Genomic DNA, 19,446 nt, shown 5'->3' on the forward strand with positions numbered 1-19,446 from the left:
TGCAGTCAAAAAATAAATAAATAAAAATTTTAAAAGAAAAAAAGGCAAATTAAATGGGATAGATTTTTGGATTAAAAAATGTCAAAGGGTTAATATTCATAGTTTTATTCTGTGAAAAACTTGAACAAACACAAATTGCACATGACCTTCAGAAAAATCACGGCTATAAATAGGGGAAATGGATAGAGGGAGAAAAAAAGATAGGCAGAGCTTCTCAGACTTGGGGATCTTGTTCAAGTGCAGATTCTGATTCAGTGGGTCTGGGATAGGCCCAAGATCCCGCCTTCCTAACATGCTTCCAGGTGACACCCATGCTGCTTGTCCACAGACCACACATTGAACAGCACAGCACCGGCTGGCTAGGGCAACTCTGGTTGGGGAAAACAGATAACAGTGTAGTGATGCTGACTCTGCAGTGACCCTTTTTCTTCCTTTTTTTTTTTTTTTAAGAGCAAAACCATGGGCTGGGCAGAGGCTTTTTCTAGAGGCCCCAAGCCATGGACTCCATATCTAGCATTTGCCCAGGACCCAGGGGAACCAGACTCCCACCTAGGAGAGCCCTTAGGACCTTCTCCACGGCTGGACAGACAAGTTTTGCACTGGCATCAGCGGCTGCTGCGGACTGAAGGAGGAGACTGCAGTCACCTGGAAGTCCTGCGATTTGTCCGACAGCGGCTTTCTGGGTGCGGGTGTGCTTCTCTTCCTTCTTCCCCCGGGTTGGTAGGGGGGAGGATGGGAAGGTGGCTTCTTTGGGCTGATGGGGGCCCCTGGGCCCGGAGCCCCGCTCTGGTCCAGGAATGGCTCGGCCTCGTCTCCCGTGAGCCCCTGGTCCTCAGTATCCTCCTCTCCTCCTGTGTCTGGAGGAGAGGGTGCTGATGAGGCTGGGTTCCTCTGGCCCCCTGGGAGGATCCTCCATCAGAGACCCGATGGAGGACCCAACAGCTCAGCACCCAAATCCCCTTCCCCTCTCTTTCCCCACCACTCAGCCAGGATGGATGAGGGAGAAGAAGAAGAGCTTCCAACAGCTGACACTTGAGGGTGGTCAGTCCAGTGAGTCGACAGGAGGAGACAGAATGGCCCCAGCCCTCCCCACCTCGTCCTGCAGGATGAGCCCTTCTGGCCACCGTGTCCCACTCTGGGGAGCTGACGATGGCAGCAAGCGAGCCGGTTACAGGTGGTAGGATCGGGACAGCCCGGCCCGCGTCTCACCCGTGGGGGCCAGCCACTTCTTTCCAGAGTATCTTGTGTCCACGGTGCTGTCACTGAGCAGGGACCAAGTCTCAGCCCGGCTCTGTCCCCCACCTGGCACACGGGCAGGGCACAGCCCCAGAAGGGGAGGAGGGAGCTGGTGAGGGAAGCCAAGCTAGGCGCCCCCCCAACCCTGCTCTCCCCGCCTGCCCTGGCCTGGCACAAAGCTCCGAAACAGGCGCCGTATCTGTCCAACTGTCCCTCTCACCACCTTCTGCGAAGGACTGGGAACTGGTCACCGCTAGGAGCCTTCCCCGAGTGGCTGGAACCCAACTCTGTCAGATTCACCTCAAAAGTGGCCCCAGAACATTCGGGGCCCTCAGCCTCCCCACCCTCGGTCACCAGGAGCACCCCCTGCTTTCCCCCTCAACCCCAGTCCAGAAGGATCTCCCCACCTCTGAGCTCAGACAGTGCCCAGTCCAACAAGAGGGGCCCTGCCCTGCCTGCCTCACCAGGAACCCTACATGGGCCGCAGGACAGGCTCGGGGCACACCTGAGACGGGCTGCCGGGTGTCATGCTGGCTTTGCCTCTAGCTCCCTTCATCATGAGAGAATCTTTCTCACGGGCAAGACCCCACCTGGCCCACCTATGTGGCTTCCTGTTCACCCCAGCAGGCTGGATTGTCACGCCCAGGCCCAGCACTAGGCAAGCCAGCCACCCTGGGCTGGGTCCTCACTTCACAAAGCCAGGAGAGATAAGTAAAAAGAACTGAGGCAACCTTGAGACCTAGACAATTCAGTCTCCTCACTTCACAAATAATAAACTGTAGGACCAGAGAGGGAGTGACTGGCCCAAAGTCACATAGCTACTTGGTGTCAAAGGCAGGACTGGAACTCAGGTCCCCTGACTTCAGCCCAGGGCTCTTTCAGGGAAAATCCAGCTCTTTGGTCACATGTCATTGCTAAAGGCCTATGGAGTGCCAGGGCAGGGAGGCATCCAGCTCTGGGGAGTGGGTGGGGCCTCAGGCATCACCTAGGATGGACCCCATCTCAGCACAGGCCTACCTCTAAAACTCCCACCCCTCTGGAGCTGCAGAGGGCAGGGTGCCCAGCCCTGGCACAGTCCCCTTCCTGAACAGCTGGTGCTAGGAAGGCATCCTCCCACTAATCCTAGCGGCACCTAGGGGAGCCCGCCTCCTGCCCCTTTGTTTTGCAAGACAGAAGTCAGCTCTCAAGACTCCCCACCCACCCACAGTCTCCCTTCTCCAGGCCTGGGCAGCCCCCAATATGAGGAAGGCACCCCCTTCTCAGACTTGGGTGCCACTGCTAGGCTTCTCCCCCCAGGGCCCTGCCAGGGTGAGGGTGGGTTTCTCACCAGCCACCATATCCATGTCAGGCAGAGTCGGGGAGGGTTCCAGAGGCATCGAAGGTGGGAACGTGTGCACGGTTCCAGGGAGAGGCGTGTAGGACACCTGCAGGACCAGTGAGGCCTGGAAGAGATGGGGGAGAGAGGGCAGCAGGTTAGTGTGTTGGCCTCCAACCACCGCCCTCCAGCATCCTTCCTATTCCTTTCGTCTCTCCACAAAAAATGGAGTCTGGTTTGCAGGAGGCTGTGGCCCCATCAGCATAGTCAGGTGGTTAAGAGCACTGAATCTGGAGTCAATTCCACCACTCAGAAGCTGTTTGACTTTGGCAAGATCTGTAAACTCTCTGTGCCTCAGTTTTCTCGTCTGTAAAATGGGGGTAGCAATAGCAATAGCACTTTCTGCATAGGGTCAAATGAGGATTAAATTAGTTAATAGAATGCCTAGTAAGCTTCTATAAAAGAGTCAGCGATCAAACCTCACCTGCAGGATTTTTCAACTCTCAGCATAGGCCCATCTTCTGGAAAAAGCCCCCTTGGCCACTCTGCTCAGCCAAGGGTCCTCCTTTGTCTATCTACCGACAGCTTGGCCTTGCTCTGCTCAGGCCCCAGCTAGCACTGAGAGGGTCTCAGGGTGCTGCTCACCTTTCTGAGCCCTCTTCCCTCCCAGAAGCACCCCTGTCTCCCATCTCACCCCCAGATGCTCCGGCTTTGACCAGTGAGAGGAGAGTGACCCATCACGCCACTCACATGGACAGGGGAAGGCTGCCTTGTGCTCCCACCCCACCTGAGCCAACCAGGAGACCGGCACCCTTCAAAGGGGCACCCGGACCTGAAGAAAATGTACAGCCATGGCGCTCTCTAGTCTTGCTGCTCCCAGGCCATGGAGGCCTGGCCGAGCCTTCCCTGATACAACAGGTCCAGCAGATGTCCTGGGGCAGCCTTTTAATCGATCAAAGTAATAAAAACTCTAAAGTAAGAAAGTTTGGGAATTACAAAAACCTTAAAGAAAAATGTAAAAGAAAACAAATTGCCATAATTCCACCACTATTCACATTTTGATATAATTCTCTCCAGTCTTTTTAAATGAATAATGTACAGGTCTGCTGTACAGCAAATGCTTGTCTTTTACTTAATATTAGACAGTAAGCATTTCCCCAAATTTTGATAAACGCTTTATAAACATAACTGTTAATGATGCATCTTCTGAGCGACTCAGCATAATTCACTAGACATCTGTCTCTGTTGAGTAATATTAGGGATGTCCGGAAACTCCTGGAACGAATCCTGGTCCTGAGATGGAAGGAGCTCAAGGTCCTGAATGTACCCAGCTCTGCAGCTTGAACCCTTTAGGTTGGAGCCTGGGCTTGGGCAGCCGGTCTAAGGGAGGGCAGGATCGGAGCGGGGGTTGGGGTGGGGTGGGGGTGGGGTGGAATGGGCGGGTGCTCAGAACACCGAGGAAGGAGGCTGGAGCCAGCTCCCCATCCCAGGAGACCTAGGAGGAGGCCCGGGAAGTCAAGGAGACCCTTTAAGTCCCAGATCCAAGGCATTGTCCTAACAGCCATGCAGGTTCCTGAACCACCACCAGGTGTCGCCACTTGAGCAGCCAGCGCGTCCCGCACCCTAAGCTCTAGTAACGCGGACAACAGCTTCTCAGGCGGCCCCAGATACCTAGACCGGCTCACAGCCACGCCCATCTCCTTGAGACACCAGGTCTGAGGTGGGCCTGGGAAGCTGTATTTTCCTTCACTTCATCAAAAGGCAATTTGGGCTCTTCGGAGCAGTAACTAATTCCAGGGTTAGGCCAGGGAAGGTAGAAGATGACCCTGGAACACCTTTTTGTGCCAGAAAACAAGGAAGTACTCACAAAACGATTAAAAAAAAAATGTCAAAAGGACAAAGAAGCCTGCTTTCAAGGGTTCCCACAGGGCAAATCTGGTACAACTTGAACATGAAAATAAATAATGACGGGAATAGACTAAACCATTGAATAAAATAGGAATACGTGAATCCATATAGAAATAAATGAATAAATACAACAGGAGGACACTTTTCCTTACAGTGGAATGCCAGATGATTAACTCAGAAAAAAATAATAATTGATTTAAGATATCACCATTTAGCAACCATCAAAACGATATCCAACCAAGAAGTAATAATGGGTGTCAAACCTGCTGGGTAAAAATTGGATATGGAACAAAGTATTTACAGAGTCACAAAATACCTACCCCTCCCCGCATTCTTACTCATTAGAAAAGGGAATGGATTTGTGATTGGTGGAGAAACCTAGCAAATGCCAGTTAATCAAACGATCCAGGTTAATCACACAGGAATGAAACAAATCAAAGTCGTGCCACCCTTGGACACAGTGGGGGCAGCACAGCATCACTGTGCTCTATTCCTGCTAAAGATTAATGACCTAAATCTAATCACAAGGAACCATCAGGCTAACCCAAACGGGGGACGTTCTACAGGACAACTGGCCTGTACTCTGCAAAGTGTCAAGGTCACAAGGCTATAAAAGTCAGACTGAAGAATTCTCCCAGAGGAAAGGAGACTAAAGAGACAAAACAACTAACACAATATATGATCCTTAATTGGATCCTTTTGTGATAAAGGGCACTGTTGATAAAACCGATGAAACTTGAATGAGGGTCTCTGGGTTCGATGGTAGTGCTGTGTCAACTACCAGCAAACTATAGCTGTGTTAGTTTCCCCATTTTGAAGGTTTCATTGTGGTTATTATGTAGGAGAAAGTCCTTAATCAGAGAAAATACACACTAAAGTCAGGGTAAGGAGCCAGGAGATAGAATCAAATGGTTTAGCACAAAATATTCTTTCAACTACTCTTGCAGCTTTTTGCTGAATCTTAAATTATTTTTAAAATAGAAGGTTTTTAAAATCTGAGGGCTTCCCTGGTGGCGCAGTGGTTGAGAGTCCGCCTGCCAATGCAGGGGACGCGGGTTCGTGCCCCGGTCCGGGAGGATCCCACATGCCGAGGAGCGGCTGGGCCCGTGAGCCATGGCCGCTGGGCCTGCGCGTCCGGAGCCTGTGCTCCGCAACGGGAGAGGCCACAGCAGTGAGAGGCCCACGTACCGCAAAAAAAAAAAAAAACAAAATCTGAGAAATCTGCTTCTGCTATAACCACAGGAATCTCACCCAGCAGAGACAAATAAAGCCCCGTAACACTTGGTGGCTGAGGTCCTCTGACCCTGGGACCAGATTCCTTTGAAGAATACCACTTCCTGTTTCTTGGGGCTCACCTTGTCCAGCCCCCGGCCCTCACCACCTGGGGGCTTCCGGTACGTCATCTATGGGCTCTGTGCAGAAGTGGAGCCCTGGGAGTGTAACTGCTCCATGCCGTGGCTTGGGTGCCATTAGCGTGGAGGCTCAGGAAGGAACAGCAGCCCCTGACTCCCAAGACCACCCAGGTAACCCCTGCCCCCACCCCACCCCCGGAGTTTCCTGAGCATCAGGTCCCTCCACACTGAGAGCGCCCCCCACAAACCTCCTGGAGGCTTGGCAACATGCCAGTGGCTCCAGGCCTGTGAACAGACCTCCAAGACAGAGCCAGCTCCACCTTTTACATGGTCATCAAGAAACAACAGGAACATCCCTGGCAGCTTCTGAGGATCTGAAACCCAGGATCTAGAATAGATCTCGCCAGCAGGGGGCAGGCTCCAGGGTCCACTGCTTCAGGACCAGAGCTGGTTAATACTGGAGGCCTCTAGCTCTACTGAGATCTAAAGGAAAGGGGGCATGTCTGTGGGCCCCACTCAGGGTCAGGACCTCTCCCATCCTTCCTGGGACATCATATCTCATAGCCTGTCCCCTTCTCCAGACATAACCAGAGCTGAGATTTTCTTTCTGTGGGATGTATGTGAGCTCCATGTTCTCCTAGACCATGACTTTGGCCCACAGCCCTCAGTAGGACCCTCTTTAAGGCCCTCCACATCAAGGTGCTCCATCCGACAGCCCCGTCCCTCAGGCCCTCAGCCCCAGCACCACCATGCATACGTCCTATCACAAGGCCACTGCCAGTCAGTCATGTGTCCATCAAAGCACGCTGCCCTGGAGCAGATAACCTCCGTCACCCCTGTCGCCATTCTGTCGACAATATCACAGAATTCTGCAAGGTCCTGTGTGGCCCGCAGGCTAAGAGGGCCCAGGAAACCAGGACACCAGGACAGTCAGAGACAGAGGACAACCCCATAAGATCCTCCTACAGGTTATAGGGCCAAGCTCCCAGGGCCTTCACCCACCCTGCCATGCTCAGCCCCGTTGCTTGCTGCCTCCTTCCTGGGCCACCGCTCTCCAACACGGAGCTTAGCAGGACCAAACCCTGGACCAGCCCCCCCCACACTGCCCCCAACGCACTTCATGTGCGTTGCCCTCAGACGACACCCAGCAGCCGGCAGAGGGTAAGATGTGGCCCTGAGCTGAGGCAGGGGTTGTCGGCAGCATCTTCAGACCACCTGAAGGAAACTCCGGGATTCACCAGAGCGCTGTGTCTGCTCACCTCGGTGCCTGCTCCCAATACACAGGGCCCTCCTGCCTCCCCGACCCACCCCGCCAGTGGGTTTCACGTGTTTTGTCACCCAGCGGGTTTCCCTTCCTGACCTAACTCTGGCATTTAAGGCTGAGGAGATTCCGACATGGTTTTCGTGGTATATCAGCCACACCCTCATTAGCAAGCTGCTCTCAAACTACATTTGTGAGTATGTTGCTTCTTTCCTCCATGTGTGTCCGGCACCCTCGTGGGCCTGGAGACTCCCCCAGGACGGGGGTAGTGTTTTCCCCTTCAGGCTAGAGGCATCTAGATAATTTTGGCATCTTCTCATGGCACACAGCCCAGCACGCCACATCTGAAGGGACTTGGGTGAGAATACCGAGTGACAGGCAGGTGGAGCCCACAGGCCAGCCTGCAGCAGGCCCCTCCTCTCCTCTCAGGCCCTCTGGGGTTTTCTAAGGATCCCACAAGCCCCGACTTCACTCCCCTCACACCATCAGCAGGTTCCTTTGGCCCTGTGAGGTCATCCGAGCTACAACCAACAGGGGATGCCTGGCAAGCTCTGTCCATCGGACTCAGCCCAGAAATCGGCCTCAGTAAATGGCCAGTGAGAATCCACAGCTGCTGACAGGGCTCTCTGTCCCTTCTGAGCAAATCCCCAGCTCTCTGTGCTCCCAACTGCCGTGCAACCAGCCCCAGGCCCCGGGTGGGGAGCCCCAGTTCAGAGGGCCTTGGGACCTGCCTGGGGCTGCAGTGTGACTCAGCACTATCACAGGGGCTAGAAGATGGTCCTGGACCTTCTCCACAGGCCCAGGGAAGGAGGTCCCATGCTATATTGTGATTTATAAGACATACATATTTGGTCACTGAGATGACCAAAATATATTTTTCATAGATATTTGGTCTTTGTCCACATTTCCTGGCTCACAGCTTCCAAAACTCTTGGAATTTCTTGAGTGCCAAGAGTGACAAAGGTGGTCTCTTGTTATGTTAATGGAGTGACCTTTGGACCCCACCTAAGGATGGGGCTGGTTGCCAGGAGGACCAACTGTGTGAACAGAGGGTTGTAACTTCAGTCCCACCCCCAACCTCCAGGGATGGAAGAGGGGCTGGAGGTTGAATCAGTCACTGACGGTCAATGATTTAATCAATCATGCTTAAGTCAAGAAGCCTCCATAAAAACCCAAAAGGCTGTGTTTCAGAGAGTTTCTGTGTTGGAGAACATGTGGAGACTGGATAGAGTTGGGCTTCTGGAGAGGACATGGAAGCTCTGTGCCTCTTCCCCATACCTTGCCTGTGTGTCTCTTCTGTCTGGCTATTCCTGAGTTATACCCTTTTATAATAAACTGGTACAGTGGCACAGTGGTTAAGAATCCACCTGCCGGGCTTCCCTGGTGGCGCAGTGGTTGAGAGTCCGCCTGCCGATGCAGGGGACACGGGTGCGTGCCCCGGTCCGGGAAGATCCCACATGCCGTGGAGCGGCTGGGCCCGTGAGTCATGGCCACTTGAGCCTGCGTGTCCGGAGCCTGTGCTCTGCAACGGGAGAGGCCACAACAGTGAGAGGCCCACGTACCGTAAAAAATAAAAAAAAACATTAAAAAAATAAAAAATAAAAAAAAAGAATCCACCTGCCAATGCAGGGGACAGGGGTTCGAGCCCTGGTCCGGGAGGATCCCACATGCCAAGAGCAACTAAGCCCGTGCGCCACAACTACTGAGCCCGCGTTCTACAGCCCGTGAGCCACAACTACCAAAGCCTGCGCGCCTAGAGTCCGTGCTCCGCAACAGGAGAGGCCACCGTAGTGAGAAGCCCGCGCACCGCAACGAAGAGTAGCCCCCGCTCGCCGCAACTAGAGAAAGCCCGCGCGCAGCAACGAAGACCCAATGCAGCCAAAAATAATAAAATAAATAATTTTTTTAAAATAAATAAACTGGTAATCTAGTAAGTAAAATGTTTCTCTTAGTTCTGTCAGCCACTCTAGCAAATTCATTGAACGTGTGGAGGAGGTTCTGGGAACCTCTGATTCATAGCCAGTTGGTCAGAAGCACAGGTAACAGCCTGGGCTTACGACTGGTATCTGAAGGGGGGTGGTGGGCAGGACTGAGCATTTAACCTGTAGGATCTGATGCTATAGCCAGGTAGATAGTGTCAGGATTGAGTTGAATCGCAGGCCACCCAGCTGGTGTCTGGAGTATTGCTGGTTGGTGTGGAGAAGCCTCCACACACACACTGGAGGTGGGTCCAGGAACCTGATTTACCCCAGCTCCCGGAGCCCGTGCTCAGCTGCCCCCCATCACCTTGTGGCTCTCACAGCCCCTTCCTGGAGACATGGTGTGTGGCAGAGTGGCAAGCTCTGCAGACAGCCAGGGGTCCCAGCCCAGGGAGGAGAAGGCAGCCAGCTCCCAGCGGGCACACGGGAAGTGCAGACAGAGCGTGGGAACACAGAGCGAGAGAGGAGAGGTGCGGCATCCGTGGAGTCACAGCCAGGCTCGGCCCCATGGTCAGGTGTCTCAGCGGCTGGGTGGGCCTTTGATCTTGGAGGGGAGCAGGTGCAGGGGGACTGGCAGGAAACACCAGTGTCGCAGATGCAGAGAGGGCGAGAGTGAGGAGATGACTGAGTGGCCCAGCCAGGAAGCAAGAAACCCCGGTTGGAGGCACTGAGGGCCCGACCCTCAGCAAACTAGGCAGCGCTGTCCCTGAGACACTGTGGAGAAGCACCGAGCAGATCCCCTGACTCAAAATACCTCTTTCCCCAGCTGCCTCGATGCCTGCCACTCCTGCATTCGTGCTCTCCGTCTCAGAGGAGCCAGCTCTGGCCCTCTTCAGGATCCCTAGAAGGGTAGCTCAGCAGTCCCGGAGCCCTTCCTGACTACAGGAAGCATTAGCAGGCTGAAGAGCTCCAAGGGAGGACAAAAGCAACTCAGGAGGTTATGGAGACAGGCTCAGCGAACCCTGCACTGAACCAGAATGTTCTACCTGTGAGCACTGTCTGAGAAAGGGATGAACTCTCTGGGAAGTGGCATTTCCCCACCAAGGAAGCATCCCAGCCATCACTGGCCTAAGGCACCTTAGGAGAAAATTCCAGCATCAGAAGGGCAGTGAACCAGGAGTCCATTCAAGTCCCTTCCACGACTGAGAGCTCAGGAGATGTGCCCCCTGATTCATGTCCCAGCCTGGATGCTGATTCACTGTGTGACTTCAGTCACTCACTCTCTTTCTCCAGCTCCCAGTTCCCAGCAGTGGTTCCATTCAGAGCTCTGCCCAGACCGCCCACTTCCTGACTCACCAAGCCAGCCAAGAGCCCCCAACCTCACACACACACGCATGCACATGCACATGCACACACTCCACCGGGCAAGGTAGCCACACTCTGTCTGAGAGACTCCCCAGGGCCCCGCTGGGAGGAAGTACTTCCAGACTGTTATCCCCGCAGTGCATCCTGGGAGGTGGGGCTGACCCAGAGGGAAGGTCAGGAATTCTACTGACCATAAAGAAAGAACCCTGCAGGGTATATTTAGCTCACTAAAAATAACGGGAGGCCAGAGATGAGGGCTGGGAATTGTCTGGGAGGACTGGGAGAGCACTGGGAAGGCTGGCGGAGGAGCAGGAAGGACTATGGAGGAAGGGAAGGGGGTCTGACAGGTCCTTGTGGGCAGAGGAGGGGGGTGTCTGTTCCCCTTCCCTTGTGATCTGTGACCCAGATGACTCAGATATTCCAGATCTGGAGAAGGGGCTTGGATGGTGAGGAAGGGTTACCAGGGAGATGGAGGCGCCATAACCAAGGCTGCAGAGAAGCTTGGGAAGACATCGGGTTTCCAGGGGAAAACCAATCCCGGGAGGTGACCCAGGGGCAGGCTGCTGTGATGCAAGGCTGACTTGAGCCCGGCAGATGGGGCCAGGTCCCTCCTCTTCCCCTCCCATCCCTTCCACCCCTGAGCCCCTCCCGGGCCCACCGAGCTCCAGCCAGGGCAGGCCGGGCCTGGTTGCTGGGGGCTGGACTCTGACACACCACTGGGGTCAGGAGGGCAAAGCCTCAGACAGAAACCGGCCAGATGCAGAGGCCGGTGGACACTTACCCCTGTGGGCTGCTTCTTGGTGTCCAGCAGCGGGGCATTGAAGCTGGCAGACAGACTGGGGGTGGCAAGGACCTCCCGGAGTGGGACATTGGCCTCCCCCAGGAACCTGAGAGGAGAGAAAAGTAGACTGTAGAAAAGCAGCCAAATGCGCCCAGTTCCTCTCCCGTATACCCTTCACCACTACCACCTCACAGATACCCCACAGACCAACTGATCTGCCTAGAATGCCTAGGACCCCTCAAGGCTCCCCCAGCAGCCCTGCCCCCAGTTACCCCATCACCATCCCTGGAAGACCAGGCCCCTCTCCCTGCACGAGAAGGACAAGAGACACTTTCCCCCAAGGTCAACTTTGACCCCTTCTGCCCCGCCCCCACCCAGGGGCCCAGCCCTTCCACCCCATCTGCCTGGGTTGATTTGCCCATCAGACCTGAACAGTGCACCAGAGCAGCGTCTCCTGAAAGCAGGGGCAGTTTCGCCGCCACTGCATCTGCATTCTCCTCTGCCTCAGCAGCTCTCCTGACCCACAGCTACACAGACCATCTACACTGGTTTCCCAGAGCTCAGCCAGCAATGATGATAAATGAAAAACAAACAGACCTTCCTATCTTCAGGGACAGGGAGAAAGGAAAATTGGGGCAGAGGAGGCATGCCCCACTCCCAAGAGACTATCACCCCACACACACCTGAGGCCGCATCTCTGACTGAGGGGAGGGGGCCCATAGATGGATGGGCTCTTAGGAAAGAGAAGGTCACCACCTGACGTTCAGTGAAGGTACCCTTCAAAGGGTGCCAAGGAAAAAGGGTGTGTCCCTAAGCTAAAAAGCGAGCAAACTGCATCCTGCAGCAGCAGCAGGAAATCAGGGCAGCGAGTGGCCTGTGTCAACCAGAACGGTTGCCCAGTGCCTACATCGGACTTGGCTGTGCTTCCTGCACGTTACTGTCAGGACACAAACAATGACCAGCCACAGGTGTACTCTCATCATTTGCTTGTTAACAACAAATGCTCACGAGGATGTTGAGAAATTGAAACCCTTGCACACCATTGGTTGGAATGGAAAACAGCATGGCAGTTCCTCAAAAAAATTAAATATAGAATTACCAGGACTTCCCTGGTGGCGCAGTGGATAAGAATCTGCCTGCCAATGCAGGGGATATGGGTTCGATCCCTGGTCCGGGAAGATCTCACATGCTGTGGAGCAACTAAGCCCGCGAGCCACAGCTACTGAGCCCACACACCACAACTCCTGAGCCCACATGCTGCAACTACTGAAGCCCGCGCCTAGAGCCCGTGCACCGCAACGAAGAGTAGCCCCCACTTACCACAACTAGAGAAAGCCCATGCGCAGCAACAAAGACCCAACACAGCCAAAAATAAATAAAATTAAAAAAATAATAACGCTACAAAGCTTTTAATAAATAAATATAGAATTACCATATGATTTGGCAATTCCACTTCTGGGTAAATACCCAAAAGAATTGAAATCAGGGACTTAAGGAGACATTTGTACACCCAAGTTCATAACAGCATTATTCACAATTGCCAAAAGGTGTGAGGCAGGAGATAGATGGGCTCCAGGTTAGACATTTACAGCCAGCCTCCTGTTTACACTTCCAGATAAAAATAACCACAGGAACAGGGTAAATAGCTGGACTTTGCCTCCGGTGGACACTTTAAGATAACAGTAATCGCAGGGGAAGAGAGGAGCTGAGCCCTGCCCAGATAAGAGACAAAGAGACCACATTTTTCTCATTCTCTTGGTCAAGGAGGCCTTCCTGACTATACATGTGCAGAAAGGCTCCTCAGGGGTCAAAAAGGGAGGGGCGCCACCCCATAGTAGGTGATGTCAACCTAAGTATAGGCCTCTTCACTAGAATCCAACTTGGCTAAGAGATGCGCGCACACACAGAGGAGGACCCTGAGTTAAACCAAATATGGACAAAGAGCCGGGCAAAGCAAGATGATTGGCCAGAGGAAACCTGGACAAAATGCCCCATAAAAGTGATTCAAACTACCACGAGGGCGCGGCTCTCTCTCTGAGCCCGCCCTTGTGAGTCTATTCACATGTACTCTTTTTCCTCCTAATAAACACTTTGCTTATTTCACTACTGTCTGCCTCTTCGTGAAAATTCATTTCTACAAAGCCAACGGGCCAGGGCCTTGTCACTGGCCACTGTCCCTGGTGGTCTAGTGGCTAGGATTCAGCGCTCTCACTAGCGTGGTCTGACTTCAGTCTCTGGCTGGGGAACCAAAATCCTGCTTCAAGCCGCTGCAGGCCGAGGCCAATACCAAACCTAGATTTAATACCGGGTCTGATCTCGCAGTTTCAACCTTTCCCAGAAATGTAATCTTAATAGGGCAGTCTAGAATGTTCTGGTCAAGCACCAGAAAGGTAATCTGTCTTGTGGGCCATCTCTACCCCACTCCCACCCCATCCAGAAGAAGATGAGGCAATCTGCATGATAAACCCTTGCCTGTCCATTCCCCACCCAAAAAAGTTGATGTCCTGACTTAAAAATAACCCTTCATATTCTTTTGTTAATACCTTCTTGCCCTACCCTCCTTCTGCCTATAAAATCTTCCAACCCCATGGAGTGCCCTTCTAGTTGCTAGATGGGACGCTGCCAGATTCATAACTCATTGAATAAAAAACCAATTAGATCTTCAAATTTACTTAGTTTAATTTTATTTTTTAATAGGGCTAAAAGGAGAGATGTTTGCTAATATTCATTCCAGGATTCTAACACCCCTCATGATGCTAGGAATCGAATTTTCTAGAATTTGGACTGGTTTGTGTTATAGTCCTTTGCAGAACAGAGCAGGCTTGTACCATAGCTCACTAAACTGGGCCTCCTGGAGAGTCTCCATCCCAGAGCCAGCGAGGGGAAGGCCCCTGTCACCAGTGTGTTGACTGAAGTGTCCTTAGGACCTGGGCAACGTCAAAAAAACCAGACAGTAGGTGCAGAGAACCCCTGAATCCATGCTGTAAGCAGATGGGGTAGGGAGTCCCCAGAGAAAGAGAACCAGGCATGGCCTCATTGACATAAGAGAAGCCATTTTGGGCCTAAACCATTTTGTGATCTAATCCTGGCCGCAGTGCTTGTCCTTGAATAGATCTCAGTAATAATGACCTTAAGAGAACATAAAGGACAAACTTATCAAGGCAAAAGTAACAATAACAAAGATAACAAACCAGTTGTGAAGACTCCCAGTTCTATTTAAATTGTAAAGACTAGCCTAAAGCACTTTCTTGAGCTGTTCAGAATTTAAATCCCCCCTCAGGCACTCAACCACCAGATCAGCTGGGATCTAAGAGATGGTGATGTTGACCTTTTCTGACCTTCATGCCTTCAGTCAACTAAAGCTTTGACTCTGCCTACTGCCCAAGCCCCTTCTCGAATATGCATATACCCATAGCTTAAAACTTGCCCAATTTTGCTGTTCCGGGGAGACACTGCTTTCGGAAGGATTCCCCAAAGTTCACCTTACTTGCTGCAAGTAATAAATACTTCTTTCTCCTGGTCTTTGACTTGGTTGTGTCTTTTGGCTCGACACCCACCAAGAGGCAAACCCAGTTTCTGGGTAACAATGCGACACTGTGAAACTGGGGCAGCAGAACGGAGGGACTTGCTTGAGCAGGTTGATGGTGGATCCTGCCCTAGAACTTGTGAAAGGAAAATCAAAATAGAGTCGGTATTGGTAAGACAGCTCTATAAAATGGAGCTGGGAGGCCATTAATGAAGTGTGACTTATATATGTCTCAGCCTGGATGGAATCTGACCTTTTGACCTGATGAAGTCATCCAGAACACCTGCCCGAAACTCCAGATATTTATCGGACCCTTTCCCTAAAATAACTCAGGAGAGTCTATCTATTTATAGACCTCCTACCCTAAAACAACCTGTGCTTCTTTTCTCTCTTTTTTTTTTTTTTTTCTTTTTTGGCTGCGTTGGATCTTTGTTGCTACACGCGGGCTTTCTCTAGTTACGGTGAGTGGGGGCTACTCTTCTTTGCGCTGCGCGGGCTTCTCATTGTAGTGGCTTCTCTTGTTGCGGAGCACGGGCTCTAGGTGCATGGACTTCAGTAGTTGTGGCACACGGACTTCAGTAGTTGTGACTCGCAGGCTCTAGAGCGCAGGCTCAGTAGTTGTGGCGCACGGGCTTAGTTGCTCCGCAGCGTGTGGGATCTTCCCGGACCAGGGCTCGAACCCGTGTCCCCTGAATTGGCAGGCATATTCTTTTTTTTTTTTTTTTTTTTTCCGGTACGCGGGCCTCTCACTGTTGTGGTCTCTCCCGTTGCGGGGCACAGGCTCCGGACGCGCAGGCTCAGCGGCTATGGCTCACGGGCCCAGCCGCTCCGCAGCATGTGGGATCTTCCCGGACCGGGACACGAACCCGTGTCCCGAACCCGTGTCCCCTGCATCGGCAGGCGGACTCTCAACCACTGCGCCACCAGGGAAGTCCCCAACCTGTGCTTCTTTAAGCACAAATACTTTCAGATCCTATCACAATTCTCACCAGGCAACTTTTAACAATCTCCTGGCTTTTTGTCTTTATAAGCCCCTCTTTCTCCCAATACTTTCACAGGTACCCGAATTTGCGTCTCCCGAATTGCAATTCTTAAAATCCCCAATAAACTATTTTCTTATTTGCAGCCTCCTGCATTATGTGTTGGTTGACAGACTTGGCCCCCAGATTCCCAGCGGCAATTCCCGGCAATTCTGAGGCTTCAGCCTGCGGCGGCGGGAGGCAGGGCCGGCAGGGGAGCGGAGGGATGGCAGACCTGGAGGTGCAGACAGCTAGTTTGCCGGCGGGCCTCCGGTTCCGGACCCTGGAGGCTGCGGCCAGAGCGCGGCGGGTCAGGGCGCAGAGCGCAGCCGGCTCTCCTCCCTCGCCGGCATCCCGCCCGCCCAGGCCCCCGTCAGGGAGAATTCCCGGAAGCGGGGCGGGAACAATGGGAGGAAATGCAAGGGGAAGCGCCGGCCCCACCCCTGCCAGCCCGGCCACCTCCGGGCGGGAGGGACCGCGGCCAGCAGGATTGCTTGCCATTTCCTCCCTTAAACGTGTTTCTGGGCCATGAAATACCCCCACTTGCCAACCCTGCATAGGCCCTGAGGTCAGTCCCTCCGAGGGCTTGAGCGGCTTCACAGGCCTCCACTCCGCTAGGAGGTAAGGCTGGAATCAGGCTGCCTATCTCTAAGCCTAAGGAGCAGGCTGTGGGCTGATGCTCCCGAGTCCGAGAAAGGCAGAGCCTCCCCTGTGTGGGCAGCCCCGCCGAACTGCGGGGAGGAGGAGGGAGGGAGGAGGAGGGAGGGAAGGGGGACGGATCTGAGGCTTGACCGCGATCGGAAACCCTGACGGCCACTTTTCATTCATTCATTTCACGGAGGACGGAGAAGATGTGGTGTTATTCAGGGGGCTCGGACCTGGGACGGTCCAGACCCTTGAGGAGACCCATCCCATCCTGAGACCAAGGCTAAGACACAGACCCTAGGGCGCCCCGGCCTTCTGCACATCAGGGATGCTGCACCCTCGGGGGGTACCAACCAGTGGCCCAGAGTGGCAGGCAGGATTCAGTAGCAGTCAAATGAGGCAAGGATGGGCCTGGGGGGTTCCTGCACGGGCTGCCTGGGAGCGAGCTCTGAGTGTGTGTGGAGCCTGGTGGGCTGGAAGGAAACCCTGTGGGCCTTGGCAGCCTACCGATAGAGAACTGTGCTGCCCAGCCTCCCCGGACCTGGTCGTTCCTCTTGGCTGTGCTGTGTTCCCAAGCCACTGGAATGTGAGGGCAAGAGAAGTGTGGGGTCCAAAAGAGCTGCTGCCATCCCAAAGACAGAAAGCCAGGTCAGGAATTAGCATGGGAGAGGGAGTGCAAGGTCAAAGCTGCTTCCATGTTGACATCCTTCCTCATGGAAAAAGAGCTGCTTCCCAAATTCTTCATCCAGTAGGTTGCTGTCCTATCAGAAATGCGAGGTGGTGACCTCCAAGTCTAAGCCTTAAGTGGGAGGGTACGAATTAAGGTGGCCAAGTAAGTTGATTTTAACAAAGCACAAAGAAGCCTAAACAATTTTATTTTAAAACATCGGGCCATACATGGGAAAAGAATCTAAAAAAGAGTGGATATATGTATATGTATAACTGATTCGTTTTGCTGTACACCTGAAACTAACACAACATTGTAAATTAACTATACTCCAATAAAAATTTTAATAATTAATTAAAATTAAAAAAGGAAACATCTGGACATTTTACATCACTGTAAAATCAAAACACAAGAGGCAACACAAATGTCCATCATAGAAAACAGGTAAGTTAAGTATAGACATACAACAGAATACTATACAGCTATAAAAATAATGGAAATGTTACACTGTAGATTTTTAATGTATGGAAAATCTTCAACATACATTGTTAGGCATATGGATCAATGGAACAGAATAGTGAGCCCAGAAATAAACCCACATACCTATGGTCAATTAATCTTCAACAAAGGAGGAGAGACTATACAATGGGAAAAAGACAGTCTCTCCAGCAAGTGGTGCAGGGAAAGTTGGACAGACACATGTAAATCAATGAAGTTAGAACACACCCTCTCACCTTACACAAAAATAAACTCAAAATGGCTTAAAGACTTAAACATAAGACATGACACCATAAAACTACTACAAGAGATCATATGCAAAATATTCTCTGACATAAACCGTACCAATGTTTTCTTAGGTCAGTCTCCCAAGGCAATAGAAATAAAAACAAAAATAAACAAATGGACCTAATCAAACTCACAAGCTTTCCCACAGCAAAGGAAACCACAAACAAAATGAAAAGACAACCTACAGAATAGGAGAAAATATTTGCAAACGATGTGACCAACAAGGTCATTTCCAAAATATACAAACAGTTCATACATCTCAACAACAAAAAAAACTAATTGAAAAATGGGCAGAAGACCTAAATAGACATTTCTCCAAAGAAGACATACAAATGGCCAATGGGCACATGAAACGATGCTCAACATTGCTAATTATTAGAGAAATGCAAATCAAAACTACAGTGAGGTACCACCTCACACTGGTCAGAATGGCCATCATTAAAAAGTCTACAAGTAACAAATTCTGGAGAGGGTATGCAGAAAAGGGACCCCTCCTGTACTGTTTGTGGGAATGTAATTTGGTATAGCCACTGTGGAAAACAGTATGGAGGTTCCTCAGAAAACTAAAAATAGAATTACCATATGATCCAACAACCCCACTCCTGGGCATATATCCAGACAAAACTATATTTCAAAAAGATACATGCATCCCTATGTTCATAGCAGCACTATTCACAATAACCAAGACATGGAAACAACCTAAATGTCCATCAACAGATGAATGGATAAAGAAGATTTGATACATGTATACAATGGAATACTACTCAGACATAAAAAAGAATGACATAATGCCATCTGCAGCAACATGGATGAAGCTAGAGATTATCATAGTAAGTGAAGTAAGTCAGAAAGAGAAAGACAAATACCATATGATATCACTTACTGTGGAATCTAAACTATGATACAAATGAATCTATCTATGAAACAGAAACAGAATCAGGAACATAGAGAATAGACTGGTGGTTGCCAAGGCAGAGGGGGTTGGGGGATCGGTAGAGTGGGAGGTTGGGGTTAGCAGATGTAAGCTTTTATAGAGAGAATGGGTAAACAACAAGGTCCTACTGTATAGCACAGAGAACTATATTCAATATCCTGTGATAAACCATAATGGAAAAGAATATTGAAAAAAAGAGAATGTATATATGTATAACTGAATCACTTTGCTGTACAGCAGAAATTAACACAACATTGTAAATCAACTATACTTCAATTTAAAAAATATTGATTGATTTTTTTTTAAAGATGCATTGTTAAGTAAAAAAACAATGTTCAAAAAAGTGTGTATAATATGCTACTTATTACTTAGAGTGGTCAGATAGATACAAAGTGTAATGGTGTTTGCCAGAGGCTGGAGGGAGGGGACAATGGGGAGTTATTGTTTAATAGGTATAGAGCTTCAGTTTTACCGATGAAAAGAGTTACAGGGATGAATGGTAGTGATGGTTATAAAACAATGCAAATGTATTTAATGCTACTAAACTATATACACTTAAAAATGGTTAAGATGGTAATTGTTATGTGTATTTTACCACAATACAAAAGAATCTATTTTAATAAATAAATATACTACCTATTATGTAAAAAAGAGGAAAGTCAGAATTTATACTGGTGATTAACCAATAATATGAGTGATACAGAAGAAACAAAGAACAGTGGTTTCCTATGG

General features: G+C 51.1%; 1 protein-coding gene across 9 annotated transcripts in view; it reads right to left on the reverse strand.

Annotated features, from left to right (window-relative positions):
* The window catches only part of DYSF (dysferlin), a gene marked incomplete at its 5' end in the record, with an annotated part of 228,163 nt that overhangs the window by 168,332 nt on the left and 40,385 nt on the right, over positions 1-19,446 (reverse strand). For 5 of the 9 annotated variants that reach the window (XM_079721044.1, XM_079721041.1, XM_079721042.1 and 2 more), the window contains 4 exons: positions 646-857; positions 1,210-1,302; positions 2,564-2,678; positions 11,138-11,243. In XM_079721044.1, coding sequence (XP_079577170.1) covers positions 646-857; positions 1,210-1,302; positions 2,564-2,678; positions 11,138-11,243 — 526 coding nt within the window. The remainder of the gene's footprint in view (positions 1-645; positions 858-1,209; positions 1,303-2,563; positions 2,679-11,137; positions 11,244-19,446) is intronic. The other 4 variants (XM_079721048.1, XM_079721046.1, XM_079721047.1 and 1 more) reach the window with 1 other exon arrangement.

This window comes from Hyperoodon ampullatus (assembly GCF_949752795.1).
Source record: "Hyperoodon ampullatus genome assembly, chromosome: 15".
Lineage (NCBI taxonomy): Eukaryota > Metazoa > Chordata > Mammalia > Artiodactyla > Ziphiidae > Hyperoodon > Hyperoodon ampullatus.